The 25,065-nt window shown below is 46.1% G+C and overlaps 2 protein-coding genes across 2 annotated transcripts in view; both read right to left on the bottom strand.

Annotated features, from left to right (window-relative positions):
• Nucleotides 1-1,269: 1,269 nt before the first annotated feature.
• Nucleotides 1,270-7,784, bottom strand: cry-dash (cryptochrome DASH; the record flags this gene model as incomplete). Its single annotated transcript, XM_080548806.1, has 14 exons — nt 1,270-1,380; nt 1,564-1,740; nt 2,143-2,262; nt 3,720-3,877; nt 4,210-4,269; nt 4,344-4,423; nt 4,619-4,708; nt 4,902-4,975; nt 5,152-5,240; nt 5,524-5,672; nt 5,874-6,004; nt 6,130-6,223; nt 6,655-6,827; nt 7,722-7,784. 14 exons carry the CDS (start codon nt 7,782-7,784, stop codon nt 1,276-1,278), a joined length of 1,563 nt encoding a protein of 520 aa, XP_080404932.1. The 3' UTR covers nt 1,270-1,275.
• A 2,696-nt stretch (nt 7,785-10,480) lies between these two features.
• The window catches only part of map3k22 (mitogen-activated protein kinase kinase kinase 22), a 50,153-nt gene continuing 35,568 nt past the window's right edge, over nt 10,481-25,065 (bottom strand). The window contains exons 10-17 of the mRNA XM_080548794.1: nt 24,200-24,261; nt 18,240-18,311; nt 17,383-17,547; nt 15,262-15,410; nt 14,689-14,820; nt 13,007-13,136; nt 11,149-11,326; nt 10,481-10,932 (exon numbers count right to left, since the gene is read on the bottom strand). Coding sequence (XP_080404920.1) covers nt 10,704-10,932; nt 11,149-11,326; nt 13,007-13,136; nt 14,689-14,820; nt 15,262-15,410; nt 17,383-17,547; nt 18,240-18,311; nt 24,200-24,261 — 1,117 coding nt within the window. The 3' untranslated portion in view covers nt 10,481-10,703. The remainder of the gene's footprint in view (nt 10,933-11,148; nt 11,327-13,006; nt 13,137-14,688; nt 14,821-15,261; nt 15,411-17,382; nt 17,548-18,239; nt 18,312-24,199; nt 24,262-25,065) is intronic.

Raw genomic sequence — 25,065 nt, 5'->3', positions numbered from 1 at the left:
CGTTGCAGCTCAAAGTGCTCCAATGATTATATAATCATAAGTTAATGATTTAGTCATTTAAAGGCTATATAAAAAATATGGGTTTTTAGTCTTGACTTGAACATAATATGTTATGTGCTGAGGTTGCATCTCTAATGTAAACTGGCAGTGCATTCTACAATCTGGGTGCATAACATGAGAATGCAGCCTCACTGCAAGACAACAGAGAAATGACATGATACTACTTTTCTCCATCTTGGGACACTACATGAATTATTCATCCACACCAGATTTCTTTTCTTTTTTTTCTTCCATACAAATCCATGAGAAGTACTTCATACACATGACGTGTGCTTTAGTGGAATTGATTCTCTTCCCCTTTCTAGTGAACTAGGAACACAACACTTTCCACTTCCTTCTTCTTTGAATATGAACAATGACACATAACCACAAGTGAAGCTGGGAGAACCTCTGTTTATTTTGAACCATTAAATAATGTCATTTTGTAAAAATATGAGTTTTGTGTAACATATCAATAATATCCCCTTCCTGCCATCATACAGATATAAAAATATCTAATTAATTGAAAACATTGCATCATAAAACACATATTGCACAGTATTTTAGGACAAGGGTTACTTTTCACTCACACACATCTACATCACTATACAGCCCCCTTACTCCAGCCACACAACAGCAACTGGTCCTCTGTGGCTCAGTTGGTAGAGCATGGCGCTAACGACGCTTAGGTTGTGGGTTCGATTCCCGCTGGGACCATATATACGGAAAATGTATGCACTCACTGCAATGTAAGTCGCTTTGGATAAAAGCGTCAGCTAAATGGAATACATGATGTATATATTATTATATTCACTCCCTCTCTGAACAATAACCTCCAGGTCACATATATCTATATGTATCTATTCTTGCCATTTTTATTTGTATTACTATCCTTCTTTTTCTGTATGATCCTGTTGTATGAAATGTGCTATACAAATAAACGTGCCTTGCCTACAAATGATGAATGAATGAATGAATCGTAATAAATAAACTTGCCATGTGTACTCAGAGCTCAGGTATAAAAATACATCTCTCAAAATTCAAGTAGCCTACTCATAAAGCATGAACAGGCACGTGAAGTTCCTCCAACATTCCATTCATCTCAAAACAAACAGTCACTCCATACCATGAGTGTGACCCTTAGTCCCAGACAGAACGCTGCTAGGTCAAACCATTGCCTCAGTGGAGGCCCAGTGTTCTTTACTGGACATCCACTGCAGTCTGCAGTCTGCTTCATCAGAAGTTCTTACTCTTTGAGAAATAGAAATCTATGCCCCTGTCCCCATGCTGTTTAGGAGTGTGAGACGGGCCCTTTCCTCTTGCTGAGGGTCTTGCTCCAGTCTGCAAAAGACCATTTCAATATTAGGACTACGGCATTAGAACTAGGAAACGATGCAGCTCTGTGTGTCAGGCAACAAAGCTGTTTGTGGCTTTTACCATGACAGGTTGCGTTAACATTTATGGACAATAACATAATAATAATTATTATGAATTAGTGCAGCATGTATATCTGTTTAGACCTACCGGTTTCTTGTTGACATGCCGGCTCCACTCCGGGGCCATGACAATGGGGGAGGGGTATGTCTCGTTTAGAGACACCTTAGCCTGGGACAGGGAGGCAGGGCTGAGGGTCCAGGGAGTGTGTACGTCCCCTCCCTGGATCCCCTGGAGCTCTGGGACCCACTGCCTCACATAATCTCCCTGAGGAGAGAGGAAGGGAGACATTCACAGTTATTACATATTCATAATCATAATCATTAATCTAAAAATAGCTCAAGTTAACAGTAACCTTTTGGGGAATTGTTTAATCCAGATATACTACAGAAGTGCACCTTGTAGAAGTACAGCTTTCCCCCTTCAGTTACGCAATGTTTCCTTGCCCCGGATACTGATTGAATCAGGTTTAGTGCACACTGTCACTTATCAAGAGAAAACGATTATGAATTCTAAATATTATTATATAATGTAATACAATGATAAAGAAACTCATGGGATATAAACACCAGTACTGTATTATGGATAATGCTAATCTAATCTCTTAAAAGGGGGGAACAAGAGGGACAAGTGTATGGTTTTTAGCTTGTTGGCCAGATTCAAACTTACATTATTGTCATAGTCAAGCCCTTGTTTTATCATGTTGAACTTCCTGTTTTCTCTGGGGTCATTTCCTATACCAGCACTGTAGAGCCAGTTACCATAGTTACTGCTCACGTCATGGTCGATCTAAGAAAAAAAAAGACATGTTAAGATGTGAAACGGCAAATGAAGATAAGCTCATTTCAAAATGTCCAATATACAGGTGCTGGTCATTAGAATATCATCAAAAAGTTTATTTATTTCAGTAATTCCATTCAAAAAGTGAAACTTGTATAATGTATACATTCATTCCACACAGACTGATATATTTCAAGTGTTTATTGCTTTTAATTTGGATGATTATTACTGACAACTAATGAAAACCCCAAATTCAGTATCTCAGAAAATTAGAATATTACTTAAGACCAATACAAAAAAAGTATTTTTTTTAAATGTTGGCCAACTGAAAAGTATGAACATGGAAAGTATGAGCATGTACAGCACTCAATACTTAGTTGGGGCTCCTTATGCCTGAATTACTGCAGCAATGCGGCGTGGCATGGAGTCCATCAGTCTGTGGCACTGCCCAGGTGTTATGAGAGCCCAGGTTGCTCTGATAGTGGCCTTCAGCTCTTCTGCATTGTTGGGTCTGGCGCATCGCATCTTCCTCTTCACAATACCCCAAACCATCACTGACGGTGGAAACTTTACACTGGACTTCAAGCAACGTGGATTCTGTGCCTCTCCTCTCTTCCTCCAGACTCTGGGACCTTGATTTCCAAAGGAAATGCAAAATGTACTTTCATCAGAGAACATTACTTTGGACCACTCAGCAGCAGTCCAGTCCTTTTTGTCTTTAGCCCAGGCGAGACGCTTCTGACGCTGTCTCTTGTTCAAGAGTGGCTTGACACAAGGAATGCGACAGCTGAAACCCATGTCTTGCATACGTCTGTGTGTGGTGGTTCTTGAAGCACTGACTCCAGCTGCAGTCCACTCTTTGTGAATCTCCCCCACATTTTTGAATCGGCTTTGTTTCACAATCCTCTCCAGGGTGCGGTTATCCCTATTGCTTGTACACTGTTTTCTACCACATCTTTTCCTTCCCTTCGCCTCTCTATTAATTTGCTTGGACACAGAGCTCTGTGAACAGCCAGCCTCTTTAGCAATGACCTTTTGTGTCTTGCCCTCCTTGTGCAAGGTGTCAATGGTCGTCTTTTGGACAACTGTCAGGTCAGCAGTCTTCCCCATGATTGTGTAGCCTACAGAACTGGACTGAGGGACTATTTAAAGGCGTTTGCAGGTGTTTTTAGTTAATTAGCTGATTAGAGTGTGGCACCAGGGGGTCTTCAATATTGAACCTTTTCACAATATTCAAATTTTCTGAGATACTAAATTTGGGGTTTTCATTAGTTGTCAGTAATAATCATCAAAATTAAAAGCAATAAACACTTGAAATATATCAGTCTGTGTGGAATGAATGTATACATTATACAAGTTTCACTTTTTGAATGGAATTACTGAAATAAATAAACTTTTTGATGATATTCTAATTATATGACCAGCACCTGTAGATGTTCAACGTATGACACTGATCTCTGCCTTACCAGGAGATACTCAAACCACTCTGCCCCCATCCTCCAGTCCAGCCCCAGGTCTTTAGTGAGGAAGCTTGCTACATTCTGGCGCCCCCTATTGGACATGAACCCAGTCAGGGCAAGCTCCCTCATGTTGGCATCCACGAACGGCACCCCTGTGCGGCCCTCTATGGTAGGGGATGAATTATTTAGCACATTTTGACTTAACCTTCCTTCATCCATTACTCATTATTACTTTACTTTATTATTGTGATTTTGTATCTTTATGCTGCAATGCCAATGTTGAGGACAAAAGCCAAATAATTGTACTTGTGTACTTATACATGTAATAAAAGCCATTCTGATTCTGATGTAGAGAAACTTTCACATAGGTGCCATGCTGCTGCTGCATGCTGTCAGTGTTGTAGAGCTCCACTACCTAGAGTTGATCAACCCATAACCACTAGTGCAAAAGATGAGATAAGACAACAGATGTGTAAAGATGTGTTGGTCTGCTGACCTTTCCATGCACTGAACAGATTCATGTCCGTCTTCCAAGGAATATACTTTTCTTGAAGACCTATACATACAAAACATATCGATTAAAATATTCAGCTACCTTTGATTGTGAACAAATATTTTCCTTGGCCTTACCTTTGATATCAAAAAGTCTGTCTCCAAATTTGGCACCCACAAACTTGAAATAGTCTCTCCAGAGCAGTTCAAATATCACCCTACAGGAAAACATTAACGGTCACTAATGCACAATTAAATTAAACACTCAACCAAATCATCACTAGTCTAGTTATCAGAAATACAGTGAAATTAACATAATCAACCAACCTGCAAGCAAGGTCAATGCAATGTACGTTGAACACTAAGTAATGTTGTATCTAACAGTCATGCATATGATGTTTGCATTAACTCACCAGTAAGTGCTCTGATTGGCTGTTCGCTCACTCTCATATTTCTTTATTTGTTGGTAAATATACCTGGGGGAGATGCAGCCCATGGCCAGCCTGCAGGAGACCAGACCAACACTGTTAGAGATCATGGAAATAAAAACACTACTGCAACTCCCTTTAAGAGAGCTTGTAAAAGCAAAAGGAAATGTTATCAAGGTAAAGTAGCGCGTTCAGATTCCATTGTTACTTACAGTAAATGGAGGTGAAGACTACAAGATCTGCGGACAGTTAAATAAATGTCACATACCATGGGGCAAACTTAGTGGAATAGTCCACTCCGATCAGGCCGTTACGAGTCTCCTTGTAGGTGGCTACAGCATCCTAAGCAGACAAATAAAAATACATGTATTAACATAACATGGGTAATAAACAAGTCTTTTATCAGCCAACATACCACACAATGACAGTATTACAACCACTGTAGCTAGAAAGATGAACTATTGAGAAGAGACTTGTCTAAGGACTAAATACTCACAGTCTAAGGAGTAAACACTCACAGTATCCCATAAGTAGTGCTGCAGCCTGCCCAGGGCCTGGCTCTCTCCTCCCTTACATGGGAAGGCTGAGCGAGGGTCAGCCAGAGGCTCTGCAGCCACAACGACAGGCAGATAGAACAGCATCAGATGTAGAACAGATCGCTCCATATGGGCTTACCAGCTGCTTACCAGCTCCATAGAGAAATGATTCATCAACAAATTCGGATTTTACTGGATGCAACTCTGGATCTATGTGAGAAGATGTCGATGTGATATTCCGATGTATTCAAAAGGTTTTGGGACTAGTTACGATTTTTGTGCTTTGTTGCATGTTGATATTACAAGCAGAACCAGTTTTGTTACATTTCGGATATTCAGTGTGTTGCCTCTCACCTGTCTGCTCCAGGTCTTCGGGGGTGGGGATGGGTCCTTCCTCCAGCCCCGGAGGGAGAGGCTTCAGCTGCTGCAGGGGCGCGAGCACAGGCCTCACCCTGCCCTGGGTCTCCACTGCCTTCCTGAACTGAGTGAACACATCAGGCAGCCTAGCAGAGACCAGGAAGGAGGGTTACATGGCATACATCATGCCTCTGCAAATCGAAAATATAGCCTTCAACAGTTCTTTGTACAGTGCTGTATATCTGAAGGAAGCCTTGTGTTTCTCTGTGACATGTGCTCATTGAAAAGGTGCACGACTTGCACAAGATGAGCAGCCTAGTCTCTGGGGAGCTGCCCCCCTCTCTCACCTGGATATGTGTTGGAACGGGAGGTCGTCTTTGTGGTAGAGTGTGGACCCCCAGCAGGTGTGAACTTTGACCTTCATCTGGGAGCACACGTCTCTCAATCCCTTTTCGACCTTCTGGTCCTCAGGAGACACCTAGAGTCCAGGAGAGACCAACGACGATGAGAAAATGAAAGGAAGTCCACACACACTGAGACGACGGATAGATATTAAAATGAGAGTGGTGAAAGGAAAAAAAGAGGCGGCGCTGTTTCACCAACCTCCTCGTGGAAGACCACGGCGCTGACGGAGCCCAGCTGCTGGACGAGGTCACGGACCGCCTCCTCTGGCTTCCCCTGTCTTACCAAGAGGGTACTGCGGGGTTGAGGTCACAGAGGCACGCACACAAACAGTGGCCACAGTTAACACCGACGCAGGCAAGCTGCATCCTGGGAAGGGGGCTGCTCATTTCCCCCTCGCTGACCAGACTGAATTGTGGGAACAGCTCTGCTAATGTAAACATGAACTGTATAGGCCCAGATGTGTCCTGACCCAGTGTTATTAACACTGAATATGCAAACCTGGAGATCTGAGGCCAGAGACTTCAATCAGAGATGGCTAGTTCTGGTAGCATGACCAATGTAATGTGTGCAGTGTGGATGGACTGACTCCATAGCTTGGTACGGTACAGTAATTACACAACACCTGTGTTCAGTGTTATAGACAAATAACCACAACACAAGAGCCAAGACCCTGTGAACCTATGATATGAATGCTTGGGAAGCTTCTAGATCATCTCAGCTCACCTGCCCTTCTTCAGCAGGCTGGCTCTGAGGTCCTGGACACTGTCCAGTAAGAAGCGTAGGCGGAAGGGGCCCGTCTTGGGCAGGTTGTAATTGACAGTGCCCAGGTAATGCCGGGGGTCGATACAGTAGAGAGGGACAATGTGTTCAGCGTTCCTCTGAGCCCAGTGGAAGACCTGCATGCAAAAGTGACGACAATTCAATAAGGCTGGTGTACACAGTTAATTACCTGTCAATCTGTCAATTCACTTGTTTTGAGGTTCACTTCCGGAATGTCAAAAAGCCGAATCCATCATTGTGACTAATAGAGAATCCATCATTGTGACTAATAGAGAATCCATCATTGTGACTAATAGAGAATCCATCATTGTGACTAATAGAGAATCCATCATTGTGACTAATAGAGTGGCAGTTCAACCTTTAGCAAATAGGCTTACTTGTATGAATGAATGTTCCGGAAGTATCATTTTACAGTTTCTAAAATAAGTGATTGGAAAATCTTGGAAATGATTAGGTCTCGCGATTCGAACTGCTGCACAGGTTCTCACTAAAGGGAGTGCACAGGTTCTCACTAAAGGGAGTGCACAGGTTCTCACTAAAGGGAGTGTACAGGTTATCACTAAAGGGAGTGAACAGGTTCTCACTAAAGGGAGTGACCAGGTTCTCACTAAAGGGAGTGCACAGGTTCTCACTAAAGGGAGTGTACAGGTTATCACTAAAGGGAGTGAACAGGTTCTCACTAAAGGGAGTGACCAGGTTCTCACTAAAGGGAGTGCACAGGTTCTCACTAAAGGGAGATCACAGGTTCTCACTAAAGGGAGTGCACAGGTTCTCACTAAAGGGAGTGTACAGGTTATCACTAAAGGGAGTGCACAGGTTCTCACTAAAGGGAGTGTACAGGTTATCACTAAAGGGAGTGCACAGGTTCTCACTAAAGGGAGTGTACAGGTTATCACTAAAGGGAGTGTACAGGTTCTCACTAAAGGGGCACAGGCTTGTCCCAGATCCACTCCCATCCCTTCTCTGCTTGATCGACTCATTCATTGCATACACACATCATTTCCATTTACCTCATTGTCGTGGAGCCGTAGGTCGTTTCTTAGTATGCATATGACTGTGCGTGAGGCAGACATATCTAACTTGTACGCGTATCGTTTTAAAACAGAGCCCAGAAATAAAGCAACACGTGTGCAGGGCAGGTATGTTATGTAGCCGATGACAGCCTGTTACACAACCTGGCTTTATTTACGTTCTCTGCCGTGTTGCCAGATTGGTCTGATGTTTACCAGCCCAAATCAGAGCTCATAATCCGCCCAAATGGATAAAAAAAACAGCCCAAATATTATAGCATATGATATATCATAATACATATTTAAAAATTCGGTCCACCAGCCCAAGCCCAATTTTACCAGAAGAATGCAACCTAAACTGGATAACCTAAACTGGATAACCGCCCATCTGGCAACACTGGTGTATGAGCTGTTACGAGACAGCAGCTTGGTCACGTGGTGTAAACGTCATCACCACGTGGTGTGAAACAGTCAACCCTGAGATGAGAAACAGTTTTAATAATTAAATAAATAATAATGAATTAATAATTTAAATAATAATTAGTTTTCCACAGTGAACTCTGAACTCCAATGACTTCGCAATTGACCATCAATTAAGTTGACATAACTAAAACAGAGACACAGAGGTGGTCTTAAACATTTGATTTATTAACTTAAATGTACAAAATATCAATGACAGGATACATTGTTGATGTTTCTCAGGCTTTGTCATCAAGGCAAACAGAATTGTGTTTCTATGCCCCAATCGAAATCCCATCCGGTAAAAACCCACTTACTGTTACTGCTCCTCTTACTGCTCCTCTTCAAAGACAATCCACGTGGATCAAAGTACAATCTCAATATCATGGTTATCTAAACACAATTTGTATATAATGAAATGTCATTTCATATAAAAGTGCAGTACAATATGTATTTACATTACAATCTGTTTATATATAAAAGGAGAACTTCAGCAAAGCCCATGTGTTCTCTACGACACAGCGTTGACCCCAGTGTTTTGGGGACACGTTGGAATGCACAGGTCACCTCTTCTCTTCCCACATACCGCTGAACATTTCTGTTCACTGAAAAGCTCAATCAGATAAGGCACTGACCAGGGTGAATTATCTAAACGTTTGTTCATTACTTTCCTTAGTGCCACTGTTTTGTAGCTCATCAGCACTGATGAAGCTTATTTTGACCCTTTTTTCAAATCCAGCACTTTAGATTTTGTTCTGTCTTCCCCCAGATAAAAACAGAGTGAGCAGTTAGATCCACAACCAGATCCCTCATTCTGAGAAACCAGGCCAACTCAAGGCAATGAGGTGATGATATTCATGTTGTGAGTGGTTTGATATGGCATACTTGAACCCATGGAATGCTGTTGTCTAAATGACATACACTTCAATCTTGCTCTAAGGAGATACCCTTCAAAACAATACATTGCAATGTACGTGTATACATTTGATTTGGTCTTAATACAGTATCAAGTCTAGTATGCGCCAAGCTGCCAGGAAACATACAAGGCTACAGGGCACTGGAGTGATTTACTGACATGGAAACCCAATGTAAGAGCCAATGTAAGACCCAATGTAAGAGCCAATGTAAGACCCAATGTAAGAGCCAATGTAAGAGCCAATGTAAGACCCAATGTAAGAGCCAATGTAAGACTACACATGTACATGATGATACACGTTCACTGAAGGTTCTGTGTGATGACCAGTATCTGACCTGGTGTCAGATGATTCCATCTCTCTTTGGCCATTTCTGTGCAGATGAACGTTCCACACGGTAATAAAACTCGACATGGCCCCAGTAAGGATCTGGACAGCCTAGCCCTCCCAGTCTCCACGGTCGGATTGCTTATACACATGAACCAACCTTTCACTACAATACAAACGTTTGGTCTTTTTCTCCAAACATTAGAATAAACCACATTCTGTCATTATGAAATAGTAAAAATGTCCAATATAAAAAATATCTATTTTTTTTCATTTGATTATCCTGCATGATGACTCCTATTAAACGTATGATACAAAGGTGCTATGGTTGACAGTTACGGGCTCCTTCCAAATGGGGGATGAGAGTGCTACATGATGCATGTAGGAGTAGGGCAACGCTCTCTGGACTTTCATCTTCAAGCATACAAAAACTTCTACAATATCTCATTGTAAGGCGTTGGCAGTTAAGACAAAACTACGTTGACATTTCAGGTTAAAATACAGACCTCCACGGTTAGGGTGACTTTGCATGTGTTGGTCTCTGTCATATAAAAATAGTTTTACGATCACCTTTAGAGTATTACTCGTAGACAACAAGGGCCTCAAATGAGTAACTTACAGTACTGACAATTGGGATCAACTTCACCTCGACGAACAGCAGAAATAGGAGGCGAGTGTCAAACCACTCCTTGACACTTTGTGGCACTGTGCCACTCTGTGGCAGTAGAGGAGTGTGTGAGGGAAGACACCAGGACCACCCTGCCAGACCCTCGGGCTAGCACCAATGCTCTCTATAGTCTTTCTGCTGACGCTTTTCCTCCAAGGAAATGAGCAACAACCTCACTCTTGTTAAGTGTTTTGTTCTCCCTCCGTTGAGGAACACACACTAGATGTGACGCTTGGGACAGCAGAGCAGGAGGTCTGTGAGTGGGCCGTCCAGACTCCCCTAATGACGGCTCTGGGCTGGGGGAGTTGGCTGGTGAGGGAGGCTGGGGCTCGTTGGCCTAGCAAGTCTGTTGATTGTGGATGGGGGTAGGGGTGGAGTGGTATTGGGCCCTGGAGACCTGGAGTGAGTGGGAGCCCGGGGGCCAGGCCTGGTGGGGGGGAGGCTCTGGGGCCGCGGAGGCTTGGGTGGCAGGGTGGTCCTGGGGGCCCGGGGGCCAGGCCTGGTGGGGGGGAGGCTCTGGGGCCGCGGAGGCTTGGGTGGCAGGGTGGTCCTGGGGGCCAGGCCTGGTGGGGGGGAGGCTCTGGGGCCGCGGAGGCTTGGGTGGTCCTGGGGGGCTCAGAAGCAGCCCTTGACGAACGGGTGGCTAAGGAGGCTCTCAGCTGTGGGGCGACACTTCTCCTCCACAAACACCTGGCGCAGGAAGTCCCTGCCCGCCTCAGACACGCTCTCCGGAAGGTTGGGCTTGGTGGGCTGCGTGGCGATCTTAAAGATGGCCGCCATGGCCTCGTATTCAGCCCACGGGGGTTTCTGGGTCAGCATTTCGACAACAGTACAGGCCACACTCCTGATAGACAAACACAACACAAACACTGAATTTGACAGGATTTTTTTTTTTAAATGATTATGTCAGTGGCATGTGGTATTGTGGTAGGAAAAAACTCACAAACACTGGCATTCTTGCTACTTCGCATGTATGTGTTTGATACCATTCCTCATTCCATTCCATGCACATCCATTTTTGCCTCCAACAGCCTCCCCAGCCTAAAACCTATATTCTTACCAAACATCAGCTTTCCGTCCATATCCCTCCCCATTTATGACTTCTGGGCTCATCCAGTAGGGGGTGCCAGTGACAGACTTGATCCCTGTGCCGGACATGCAGATGGTCTGGATACGTTTGCTGGCCCCAAAGTCTCCCAGTTTCACATTCCCAGAGGAGTCCCTCAGTATGTTAGCACCTGCACAACAAAAGGGGCGTAAGTAACTGAAAGTATGAGGGACAACGAAAACATTATAAATGTCTCCAGCACGTGGACCATACAGTGCAAGTATCATACTATCTTTTCCACCTTGTGACACCTAGAGGATTCTAGCTCTGAATATCTATTTCTCAAATAAACAATCACTTATACCATTATAAGTCAGATGGAACAAAAGTGTTTTTTTCCATAAGAGTAGCATAGCCGGTTCTAACCCTCGTCTCTGGGTTCTATGGTTGTTTAAGCAGTGACTAATTCACACCACCCCCTCACTCTCCACATCCTCAGAATGAAAGAGGAATGTAGAGAGAGATCCAGCGAGAGAGAGAGAGAGAGAGAGAGAGAGAGAGACAGAGAGAGAGAGAGACAGAGAGAGAGAGAGAGAAAGACAGAGAGAGAGAGAGAGACAGAGAGAGAGAGAGAGAGACAGAGAGAGGGAGAGAGAGAGAGAGAGACAGAGAGAGAGAGGGAGAGACAGAGACAGAGAGAGAGAGGGAGAGAGAGAGAGAGAGAGAGAGAGAGAGGGAGAGAGAGAGAGAGAGAGAGAGAGAGAGAGAGAGGGAGAGAGAGAGAGGGAGAGAGAGAGAGAGAGGGAGAGAGAAAGTCTGGGCCGGGAGTAAAGGAACTCCTTCTTTCTCACTTCCCCCTCCTAATTCCAGAGGGAAGAAGCCCCTCCATTTGTTGTGGGAACATGAGAGCCACTCATCCACTCCTATAAATCACATTAACTGTGTTTTGGATTTGTTTTGGCTCCTTGAGGTGTCTCCTTCATCTCCTATCATATACACGGAGAACAGGCAGTTTGACGTCATGGAACCAACGCTTAAGACTGTCCAAATACTATTTGTGGACAGGAGGCTTAGTGTGTACAGACGTGGTGTTGTGTTGTGGGATGTTTCTAGCACATATACGTTACAGGAAAAAGGCCTTTCTAAGTGGAAAGTCACACAGAGAGACTTGCGGTCTGAGAAGTCTTCTATCATCAGGGTCGTTTCCCTTCCAGACTGTACATTTCCCTCTCTCTGGCTGTGGCCAGGCAGAGTGTCGTCTGATGTTATGGCAGCCAAACCAAAGCCATTTCGTCCAGTGTTGAATACTTTTAGTGCTGTACATCTCAACAGGAGTTCAAACAAGCTAGTAATAATATTGTAGAGGAAATTTGGAGCTGAGAATAGCCTCTCATTTTCCAGCCACTTTCTTTAGACATGAACAACTAAATGAGGTAACCTTTCTCTGAATGGCAAAACATGAATACATGGTTGTCTCTAAATGTGAGTTCTAATAAAATAATAGGACTAAAAATAATAATAACAATAATAATTATTAAGGGGGTGGTGGTAGCCTAGCAATTGGAAGGTTGCTGGTTCAATCCCTGCCTCAGGAGGGAGCTGCATGTGAGCTGGTGACTGAAGGGTTGCTGGCATCTAAGGTGCTACCACAGCCGTTGCGCCCTTGAGCAAGGAACTTAACTCCTAATTGCTCCAGGGGCGCTGACCCTGTGCCTAGAGAAAAAAAAGACATTCCGTTGTACTCTGACAAAAAAAAAGGTTGAATCTTGAATCTAATATCAGTCAAAATCCAAATAAAGATCACACTTTGGAGCTATGAAGGAAAATCACTTGAATTTCAGGTGTATAGTTTGACTTGTGGTTGAGTTACCTTTGATGTCTCTGTGGACAATCATGTTGCTGTGCAGGTAGAAGACCCCTTGAAGGATCTGTCTGGTGTACCTGCGTGTCACCTTCTCTGTCAGAGCTCCATAGGCCTTCAGCTGGTCCTTTATGGACCCCTGGGACAGAGAGAACAGAAACCCACACGTCAGACAAGTCACGGAGCCTACGCTCCACCATAAGGGACCTACCATCAACCTCCACTAATGGTGAACTGTAGAATAAATATGACAATCGTTACAGATAACAATATAGGTGAAACACCTGTGGTCGTAGTAAAGAAAACTTTGTACCGACGGATGTTGGTCTGTTTTTCAGGCAAAGTGTTGTTGTTTTTTTTACATTAGGGACGTTTATGCTTCAAGAGGATGTTTTTTCGGTTTCAGTCCAGTTTTAAGTTTCAAAACAGAATACGTAAAAATACCCTCATTGCGCCTGCAGCGTTTCTAACATTTTCAACTCCGAACACCTTCGACAGGCTGCATTTCCCTCCATTTCCTGTTTTTACAAGGAAACTAGGCCTCCGCAAAGACCTGATCCAGTAACACCTGTGACGCACACTTGGGCCCTCGCCGTGAAAACAACAGAGGGGCCCTTCCCCTGTCCCACTTCTCTCCTCACACTTTAATACTTTCGGTAAGAAGAGCTCAATGACTCTCAGTGTGGCCCCCCCCCCTGGGCTGTGGCCTTATCGGCTGGTCCCAGTGGTGAAGCCAGGCCTCCGCCACACACTGGAACACACACTTGGCTAGGGACCCTGACCACCACCGCTCCCCTCTGCCAGCAAACCCTCAGCCAAATATAAACATTTCCAATTTCCAGACAATGTGTGACTAAGACACTCAGCACGGTCTCCAAAACAGCCGGAGGAATATTAAAAACAGTTGGCCCTGGGCGACTGCAGCTCATTAAGACACTCGTTTACCCAGAACATGACCTCGTAAATTGTTCTGTTCTGCTGACAAGGATGACTGTGGACATGTTTGTTCAGGGCTGGTGACTTTCTGCATTGTTTGGAGCATCTGGGGTGTGTACTGAGTCGACTCGACTTTGGCTTATTAAATGTCTGTGTGACGGTGCGATGCGAGGCTTGTTAGAAGGAGAAGGTCCTATACAGTGTGATGAAAGAGGAAAAGCCCCTTTTTTAATGACATTTCAGTAAATATTCAGATGACGAACGCATCATTTAGGCATGAAACTGAATTCAAGTCTGCTGATCTTGGCATAGCAAGTGTGGACCATCAAATACGAAAGGTTTTGACATGTTTTACAACCTACATAAGGAAAACATGAGTACAATGAAGGCTGATAAGATTAGACAGAAGTGTTGTGTGCTACATGATAATATCAAGTCAGGGCGACTTCGCGACTCGACCTCCTGCAGCTGTGGCGAGCCGCCGTCTAATGATCGCAAGGTTGGCAGATCGGCGGTTCGAGCCCCGGCTGGCCACATGTGGAAGGGTCCTTGGGCAAGACACTGAACCCCAAATTGCTCCCAGTGAGCGGGCCGGCGCCTTGCATGGCAGCTTGCCGCCATTGGTGTGTGAATGTGTGCGTGAACGGGTGAATGAGAGGCCGTTGTAAAGCGCTTTGGATAAAGGAGCTATGTAAGTGCAGTCCATTTACCAAGTCGACACAAAAGTAGATAGTGTAAATCCGCTCCACACATACCCCGGGCATGAACTCCACAAAGATGGTGAGTTTCCTCAGCTCCAGGTCGCGCTGACAGCCGTAGTACTGGACGATGCGCTCGTGATGAAGGTTCTTCAGCAGCTGGATCTCACACTCCAGAGCATTCACCTCCTACAGAGGAGGGGGGAGGGAGAGAGGAGGAGGGCGGGGGGTAGAGAGGGCGGGAGGGAGAGAGGGAACCAAAAGGAATTCAAAGGAGTAAGGAAGAGTAAGTGTCCTGCGCAGGTACAACCCGCACCCGACCTGACCCTGAACTATTATGCCATAACCCTAACCACAACCCCCCCAACCCTAACCCCAACCCTAACCCTAACCCTAACCACAACCCCCCCAACCCTAACCCCAACCCTAACCCCAACCCTAACCCCAACCCTAACCCCAACCCTAACCCCAACCCTAACCCCCCCAACAGGGCATGGTGTCGCTGCAATCCGACCCCGAACCACAATAACTTTGTAACATTGTCGTTGTCGTTGTCGTAACTAATGTTGCTAGTTCTCAAAACGTCTTAAAAATTATGGATGAATCACGTCTCTGATCTCTCTCACTTACCTTGCTGGTCTCCTTACAGTCGGGGTCAAAGGGCACCTGTTTGGCGGCCAGCTCGCGGCCCGTGTCGGCGTCGTAGCACAGGTAGACCTCCCCGAACGCCCCGCGCCCCAGGAGCTTCCCCTGCCGCCAGTTCACCGGCGCCCGCGGGGCTACGGCGAGAAAACACACCACACGTCAACAAACATCACGAGGCTTTAAGCGTCCTTGGGCTTTTTGAAAGGCGCTATATAAATTAAAGTTATTATTATTATTATTATTATTATGATTATTTAACTCACTTTCTTTTACAGAATCGACACTATACGCTTAAAACCAGGGTAATATCCTGACTTAAAGGAACCTCGACTAAGAAGAGACGTCAACATCCACCACGAGACCCTGGTCAGACGTCTACACTACCACAGGTCCTTATTTAATCCCCACCAGACAAACCCATTCAGATTAAACTATTAACAGGGGAAAACCCAAGCGAAACAGAGAGTCAAACCACATTCCAGTCCACAGTTGCACTTTTCAACTTAAAACACTCGTTCAGATTTACAGGACCGTTCAGAATAGAGACAGTCAGCAAAAGTCAAAACCACCAATGTTCAACATGAAGCTGCGTAGAGTACAAACTCTCTCTCTACCATCTCTATATTAGGGCATTCCTGGAAGTACTGTTGGACCAGTTTTATTGTAATTGATTACCTGTCATATGTGTGTGTGTGTGTGTGTGTACGTGTGTGTGTGTGTACGTGTGTGTACGTGTGTGTGTACGTGTGTGCGTCCACGTGTGTGTGGGAGAGAGACAGAGAGAGAGACAGAGAGAGAGACATGGGGCGGTTGGTAGACAGACCACAGCCAGACAGCTGAGCTACGCATGTCTCAACCTAACTCAATTCCCACCCTCCACTCCTCCTCCCTCCCTCCCTCCTCTCCTCCACCCTCCACTGCTCCTCCCTCCCTCCCTCCTCTCCTCCACCCTCCACTCCTCCTCCCTCCCTCCCTCCTCTCCTCCACCCTCCACTCCTCCTCACTGGGCATGGATGTGATTAGTGAGGCGGTGAGGAGGGTCAGTGTAGGCCACTGTGGCTGGGACATAAGGAAGGAACACTCCTCCTCACTGGGCATGGATGTGATTAGTGAGGCGGTGAGGAGGCTCAGTGTAGGCCACTGTGGCTGGGACATAAGGATGTGAGTAGTGAGGCGGTGAGGAGGCTCAGTGTAGGCCACTGTGGCTGGGACAGAAGGATGTGATTAGTGAGGCGGTGAGGAGGCTCAGTGTAGGCCACTGTGGCTGGGACAGAAGGATGTGATGAGTGAGGCGGTGAGGAGGCTCAGTGTAGATGTGATTAGTGAGGCGGTGAGGAGGCTCAGTGTAGGCCACTGTGGCTGGGACATAAGGAAGGTGAGGAGGCTCAGTGTAGATGTGAGTAGTGAGGCGGTGAGGAGGGTCAGTGTAGGCCACTGTGGCTGGGACATAAGGAAGGTGAGGAGGCTCAGTGTAGATGTGAGTAGTGAGGCGGTGAGGAGGGTCAGTGTAGGCCACTGTGGCTGGGACATAAGGAAGAACACTCCTCCTCACTGGCATGCTAGGGTATCTTATCAGCAGTGTAGTGAAGATAGATTCTTCAGCTATTCTCTCCAGGGGGTCTCATTTGTTTCTCAGCACACTGGATATTCTCATAGACCAGTGGCGCTGCCGTAATAAACCATTTGTTTACTATTATTTCTCGAACATGGGGTCTTTATTGGGGCAGGGTTCCTACAAGTTTCAATAAGTCAAATTTAAGACCTTTTTAGACCTTTTTAAACGTCTTTTAATACATTTTTGGACCTATTCGCGACCATATGATAGCTTTTTGTCATCCTCGAGGTGACGAAAAGAGGGATTTCACTGCCATACAGACAAAAAAAGGAACCAAATTGGCATTTTTTGGGTTCCAGCTTGATTAATTTCCGCGTAAATAGATGTGGTTGGACTGATTTCCTTCCAGGATCTAATTTTTAAGACCTAGCACCTAATTTTTAAACCTAATAACTGGAATGTGCGATCGTTTTAGGCCTTTAGGGCTTTTTAAGACCAGCACGGGAGCCCTGGTGGGGGGTTAGGGTTAGGGTTTGGGTTAGGGCACTTACACTTGGGGGCGCTGCGCGGGCCTGTCTTGTCGGCGGTGCGGCCCAGCGTACGCAGGTCGCTGTACTGCGGCGTGTTGTCTCCGTTGTAGCTGCGCGTGCGACTGGACGGAACCAGCTGGAACAGGTTCTCCTGAGGCATGAAGCTCCGTGGGAAGGTCCTGCGACCTGGAGGCACACACACAAACATCCATTTATGTTCATGTCCCCAAAAAACATATGGAACGGAATGCACCACCCCGTGAGGCTACTGTACTATGGTTGATTACCGTTAAAACAAACTATTTAGGGCCCGTTTCACCTCCTAAACCACACAACACACACTTGCAAGAACACACACACTTGTGTACAATGAGAGAGCCCTCGGCCAAGGCTACGGGCCAGCAGGAGCAGAGTGCCTCTCTCACTCCATTCCGCTCCACTTCCCCTCTTGGCCTTCCCCTCAGACAGGAAGCAGAGCAGCGCTGTGTTTTTATACAAGTCCGAGTGCCACACAGGGGAAACGTAAATCACTGCTAGCCAAGGTTAGGTTCTGAGTAAGCAACTACCAACAGCTGCCTAGGAGGCTAGCCAGGACCTGTACACCGCTCTAAAAGGTGGAGCACAAGTGTCAAATCCTAAACTGCTGTTAACAGTTGAATCAACCATAGGATAGATACAAGTAGATGGTTTTAGCAGAAGTCACCTAACCATTGTGGCTAGTGGTTGAAAAGTGAAATCAAGCATGCATTGTAGACACGTCTTTCTCTTTCATGTGGGAGTGGTGCTTCTCTGTGTACACAACAGAATCACAGTGAGTTCTCTTGCTTCATCTACAGTGTGATAGTGCGTAGTGCATTGTTCAGATAAAGGCCTCTTACCGTCTCCGTAGTCCTTGCTGCGATTGGACATGTGGAACTGGCGAGGGAAAGTCCCTCCTTTCCCGTGTCGACCTGCAGGGGGAGCAGTGAGACAGCCTGTCAGAGTTGCTGCTGGTACGAAGGCTCTCTAACCAACCAAGACCAACGACTACAACAAAGACCAAAACTGACTCTAGAACATCATGATGAACAACATGCATTTAATGCATACAACTTCAACTGATGGCTTGAATTGAAATTAAAATGATGCAAACACTAGTACAGTCCATGTCTACTTGATTCTAATGACTTCTAGAACACACCGGGGGGGAAGGTTTTGAATACTGAGAAGAAGAGGCTCCCTTCTTGCCTCCTGTTACGCTTGCCTGGCTCAGGACAAGGTGACAAAAAGGGAGACGACACATGGAGAACAATAATAGGAGATTTATTAAAGAATAATATGTTAAAAGGGAAATAATGATAAAGTAATAGTAACAACAAACAAAAAGGCTGCTGGTCGACAAGGAAGAGAGCGAGTCCATCAATTTGACCCCCTCTTAAAGTTCCTGGGACAATCAGGATGATCACCTTCACCTGTGCCCATCAGGAACCAAGAGAGAGGGTCAACAAGACAACAGATAATTGGCGCCCACTGGTGGTACCAGTGTGGATCGTCACATCCCCCCCCTTAAAACAGAGGCCTACTAAAAAGGTCTCTGCTAATTTGTTTCCCAGATTACAAATAATACAAATAATAACAATAGTTTATGGCAACAAAAAACGGTGATCTCTGCCACACAGCCTAAACGTCAAATCCCAACCTCCCCTACAACCTGCCCACCCTCCAGCAATTCCTGGTACCTGGAAAAGCTCTATTTAAGGAGGGAGGAGCAAGAGAAAAAGAGATTAAGGACAAGAGTCTTAGACCGGCAGCATTGATTCACCTGGTAAGGCGCTGGCTCGGACTCTGCAAAGTATGCAAAAAGGTCAGGGGGTTATGATCTGAACAAACGACCACTGGATGGGACCCCCCCCTTCCCACATAAACATCAAAGTGCTGCAGAGCACAAACCAGTGCCAAACAGAAACCAAACAGTTACCAAACAGTAACCAAACCATAACCAAACCATAACCAAACCATAACCAAACTCCAGGCCCACTCACATCCTCCTCCCACCCTGCTGCCACCACAGGAGTGGATGGAGATGGAGACCCCTCGTTCACTGTGGTCAACACAACCGGCTTCACCTCCAAGACCGTATCTACTCCGGACCTAGGAGAACGAGAATAATAACATTTTGATAAGCTCAGGTGACAAAGTTGTGTAGACTTACTACGGTTAGGAGTATCGATCAAATAATTCCGTTCGGACACCTGTCGTACAACAGAGTAGGGACCAGTAAATTTTGCTTGGAAAACTGGGTCACTCACAGAACAATCATTATGAGGAAGCCATTGACGAACCAACACATCCTCCAAGAGAAAACAACCACTTTCAGAGCTCTCCAGCTCATCCTTAGGCTGAATCCCACTGAGCAGCAGCTTCAGCTCAGGATCCTCCTGTTGGGCTAAAATCAACTCACTCCGAGACAAAGACGGCGGCAGATCTGGTAACTGAAAAACAGAATTGTCAGGAGTGAACTTATCAGACTCTTTACCATCATCAATTTTAGGGTCCATGCAACTCATAGCACGAGTCATGGCGCAGGCAGTAAAAACCTCAGGAAACTCCTTCACACTAAGGTCGGGTCCTGTTGGTCGTGTAAACCCAGAACTAACTACCAGAGGTGGAGGCACATCACTCCACACTCTTCCTCCAGCCAGGTTATTTCCTAAAATGACTGCCACACCCACCACAGGCAGAGAGGGTCGAACACCAATGGTCACTACCCCCTGGACCAGATCAGAGCAAAGCTCAATTTCATGCAAGGGGACAGACAAAGTCTGCATCCCCATCCCTCTAATCAAAACGCTGGTCCCCACACTTGACTCCTGAGAGAATGTCAAAACCGATTCCAATATAAAAGATTCTGAAGCCCCTGTATCACGAAGTATCTGGACAGGCACTTTCTGTGGGCTTCCCACCAGAGAAACGAAACCTGTAGTAATAAACGGGCCAAAATCAGGATCCTCCTCGCTAATCTGTATGGAGGCAGAGCCCTGTAATGCCCCCGCCAACTCAGTAGCCGCAGGTGGGCTGGATACTGAGGATGCCATCACCCCTGGTTTAAAGGGAGACCTCTCGGCAACCCCAGACACTCTTACTGCTGCCCCACAAGCATGCACTGCAAGTGCCAACGGTCTAACAGAGCCCCCCTTCCCACTGTAGGTTTTCTTTCCTTTTAGGACAGGACACTCCTGTTTCCAGTGACCCTTCTCAAGGCAATAATTGCATGTCGAGTTAGGATCTACTCTACTCTGACTGCCATGCTCCGACCTTGAAAAGGGGACAGAATAACCAGGACCTTCGTTAGGGAATTGTGTACGATTTACCAATAGGTCAGTCACGTTCGGATTATGTCTACGGCTCCCCTCGCTACGAAAACGATGTTCACCAAACTGACTCTTATTAGTCAGTACAAATTCATCTGCCAACACCGCGGCTTGACCTGCTGTTTTCACCTTGTGTTCGTTAACGTAAGTGGCAATGCGATCAGGGACAATGGTTTTAAACTGTTCCAAAATAATCAAATTTGACAGATCCTCCAGAGTATTCACCTCTACCGCCACGCACCAACGATTGAAATGGCTGGTTAGTTCTCTTACAACCTCAACATGAGTTTGTTTGTCATGTTTCTTCCATTGTCTAAACCGCTGTCTGTAAGCTTCAGGAACAAGTTCATATGCCCTAAGGATAGCGGCCTTAACTGTATCATAATCTTTCCTCTCTCTACCATTAAGAGCAATATAAGCTTCCTGAGCTCGGCCAATAAGCACACTCTGTAGTAATGCGGTGCGGTCTGAAGTAGACCAGTCCCTATCGTCGGCAACACTCTCAAACAGTGAAAAGAATACATCAGGATCTTTTTCATTAAACTTTGGCAACAGTCTAACCATGACAGACATATTATCCCTCTTTGAATTACTCGAATCGCCACCTCCACCGTCAGATAACTTTCCCTCAGCAATCAACCTAAGGCGCTCCCGTTCAAGAGCTAATTTATCCAACTCCAATTCCCTGTCCCTCGCACGCTCTTGTGCCTGAAACTCACGCTCTCGCGTCTGCTCTCGCGTCTGAAATTCACGCTCTTGCATCTGAAATTCCATCTGTAATGCTAACAATTCTTTCTGTTGATCAAATGTTAACTCAGTGGACCCAGATGCAACCCCAACGGATATTTTAGGGACAGACATTTTACCCTTTAGTATGCCCCTTTGAATTAATGTATTCTGTAAAGCCTCCACTACGTCCTGTTTCTTTGCTCGGCCTTTCACCACCTCAAGCTTAACCTCATAATGTTCAGCAACCTTCCACAGTTGTTCCTTCGTTAACTGTAACAATCCATCGACCGACGGAGCTGCCACAAACTCCTCAAAAACATCCATAACTCAATATAATCAAATAACCAATATTAACCAACCCTAACAAACGGGAATCTCCCCTCCTATTACAAACTCCTCCTATAAACTACTCCCATATCAGCCATAATCTTCAGCCCATTTAAAGCGAGTAACTGTGCACACATACAAAACAGAAAAGTAACTAACATACTTCGTAAGAGCTGCCCCGCATCTAACTCAGTAATGACTGACTAACCACTCAGCTAGTCTTCAGTGCGTTCACATGCAACTCTTCCACCAAGCAAATGCCTGGTGGCGCCCCCGCGTTCAACACACCAAAAATAACAAACGAAAACAATAAACAAGCGTTAAGCGCTTCTACTCCTAGCACGGGGGTTCACGTATAGCTCTGATGGTATCTAAACCACCCGCCCTACCTATCCTTCTCTGCTTTGCATAGAACACAGCACTCACCAAACTCAAGCCGAAGATCACAGCCAATACCAAGAGTTACGTCCTTGTCAGCACAGTCGGACGGCCAGCTCCCCCTCGTCACCAGCACCCAAACCAACGTACCAAATATACTAAACAATACATTACATCCAATCCAACCAAAACCCAATAACTATAAACAATAACCATGCGGGTCTCCCAATATAGAGTTGGACAAATCCAACAATCCAATCCCGAATATCTACTATGAAAAGGGAGAGAATATTGCTCTCACCAAATTCACTCCCGGACGAGCACCCAATTTGTTACGCTTGCCTGGCTCAGGACAAGGTGACAAAAAGGGAGACGACACATGGAGAACAATAATAGGAGATTTATTAAAGAATAATATGTTAAAAGGGAAATAATGATAAAGTAATAGTAACAACAAACAAAAAGGCTGCTGGTCGACAAGGAAGAGAGCGAGTCCATCAATTTGACCCCCTCTTAAAGTTCCTGGGACAATCAGGATGATCACCTTCACCTGTGCCCATCAGGAACCAAGAGAGAGGGTCAACAAGACAACAGATAATTGGCGCCCACTGGTGGTACCAGTGTGGATCGTCACACCTCCCCTCTCAGAATAATCCCTGATCTAAGCGTGTGTGATAGACGCAGGCAGGGGTTCGATATCTCATTCCATTACAAGAACGACGTGATTGGATGAGTTCCGTTCATGCGATCATGTCGGATCAGTGACGACTTTGAGGAAGGAACGACTCCTTCAAGTATTCAATCAGTGCGGCTGAGATCCCCGACGCTTAGCTGAGGCTGACTCCTGCTAGCGTTAGCGTTAGCCTTAGCGGGCTCGGCGGAGCCGTAACTGAAGGCAGGTGGGGGAGCAGCCCTGGCGCAGGCGTCCGCTGACTCCCTGCACACACAGAGACCAGAGGCTGTGGAGCCAGAATGCAATTGAAAGCAGCTGTTTAGTCAGATGACTGCCTCCCCTCGGCTCTGTTTTTGTGGCCGTATCCCGGGGAGACGGTGTTATTTTCTGTGTTTGGCAGCGGAGGACAGAGAGGAAAAATCTACTCACAGGGAATGGTAAACAAATAATGTCCCTCAGCAGGATAGGCCCACACAGCTCTAGATCAGGGAGGAGTGTGTGTGTGTGTGCGCGCGCGTGCGTGTGTGTGCGTGTGTGCGTGCGTGTGTGCGTGCGTGTGTGTGTGCGTGTGTGTGTGCGTGTGTGCATGCGTGTATGTGTGTGTGTGTAGTGTAGTAAGGGTGAGGGTAATAGTATATGTGTATATGTGTGTGTGTGCGTGTGCGCGTGCGTGCGTGTGCGTCTGCGTGCGTGCGCGTCTGCGTGTGTGTGTGTGTGTGTGTGTGTAGTGTAGTGTAGTAAGGGTGAGGGTAATAGTATAAAGAAGAAGCTGAAGAAATGCAGACAGAGAGATATATGAGATATATGGACAGAGGAGAGTGAGAGAGAGAACAGATTGGGAGAGCTGTGCCGCCTCCTCCTCCTCCTCCTCCTCCTCCTCCTCCTCTTCCTCCTCCTCCTCCTCCCAGAATGGCTCCCCTCTGTTCAGGAGGATTATTATCTCATTATCTGAGAGCCTGTTCTATTTGATCTGTGTTCAAGAGGAAGGACAACACACAGGGACAGAGGGAGGCTCTGAGGATGAGGGGGGGGGGCGGACATAAAGGGGAGTCAGAAAGGAGAGGACAGAGGTAGGCAGAGGGGAGAGAGAAAGGTGGGGGGGAGACAGAGGGTGATGTAGAGAGACGTAAGGCTGAGGGGAGATGTTTAGTTCCATCACATCCCCATGTCCTCCTCCACTGTGTCATCACTAGAGAACTCCTCACGCCAGAGACCAGAAGGACTATCTTCAACACTCCAACATTATTCAATACCTTTCGTTATCACCTTTTTTTCCCTCTAGTCTATTCTGCTCTATAGTGTACAAATACTCGAATTGACTCTAAATCACACTAATATTCTTCTCTTTGATAACATCAAGATAGGAGTTGCCATTCCTTACCTTTGTATTCATAGTTGACGTTCAGGTAATTGTTGTCCCGGTTGTTCTGGGAGAAAGGAGGGCTGAAATGTCAAGAGAGAGAGAGAGAGAGGGAAAAAGATGACAAATGACTTGGAGGCTATTTTAGTCTGTAATTCCCTTGTCTTCAGACTGAGAGTCTGGCCTGGTCCTGTACCAGATGGAAGTAGAAATTAAGTTTTATTTCCCTCATTGTTAAGGATAGAAGTAGAACACAGTATCACCATCGGTGTGTTCTGGCACATTCAAATCCGGAGAGGAGATCTGACACCCGTGACTGTGTCAGTGTGCCATTGTTGTTGTTGTTGTTGTTGTTGTTGTTGTTGTTGTTGTTGTTGTTGTTGTTGTTGTTAGCGAGCGGGACCACAGGAGACTGACAGTTACAGTAAAACTGACAGCAGTGAACCGAGCTAGTACTGCTTTGACGTCTAGGAATATAGACCATCAAATCTCCTGACAAAGTCACTTTATGAGAGGTCTGGCTGGAGTGAAGCGTCTGTCAGGCAAACTAAACAAACACTGATAACAGAGTCTGTGCCTCTAGTGGTTCACCTCTGCGGCCGTCCAGACACTCCATCATCTAAAGCTGTATGTGTTACTGGAGCCCCGCCGCCTCTCCCCTCCCCTCTCCTCTCTGTGATTGTCTGTGGGCCAACCCTGACCCTTGACCCCCCGGGAGAGTGACGTGTCTGTTGACCGCGGGACGGCGCGGGGCACGAGACCCAGGATAAGGGCTACGCATGCCCGCTCACAGCCAAAAAGTTCCATGCACTCGTTTCCTGCCATTGTTCTGTTGGGTCCAGAGCTCAGATAAGGCTTGTGCAGGTAGCGCTGTTTCCACCTCTCTT

This window comes from Nansenia antarctica (genome assembly GCF_963989245.1).
Source record: "Nansenia antarctica genome assembly, chromosome: 19".
NCBI lineage: Eukaryota > Metazoa > Chordata > Actinopteri > Argentiniformes > Microstomatidae > Nansenia > Nansenia antarctica.
This window is presented reverse-complemented; position numbering and strand designations above follow the sequence as displayed.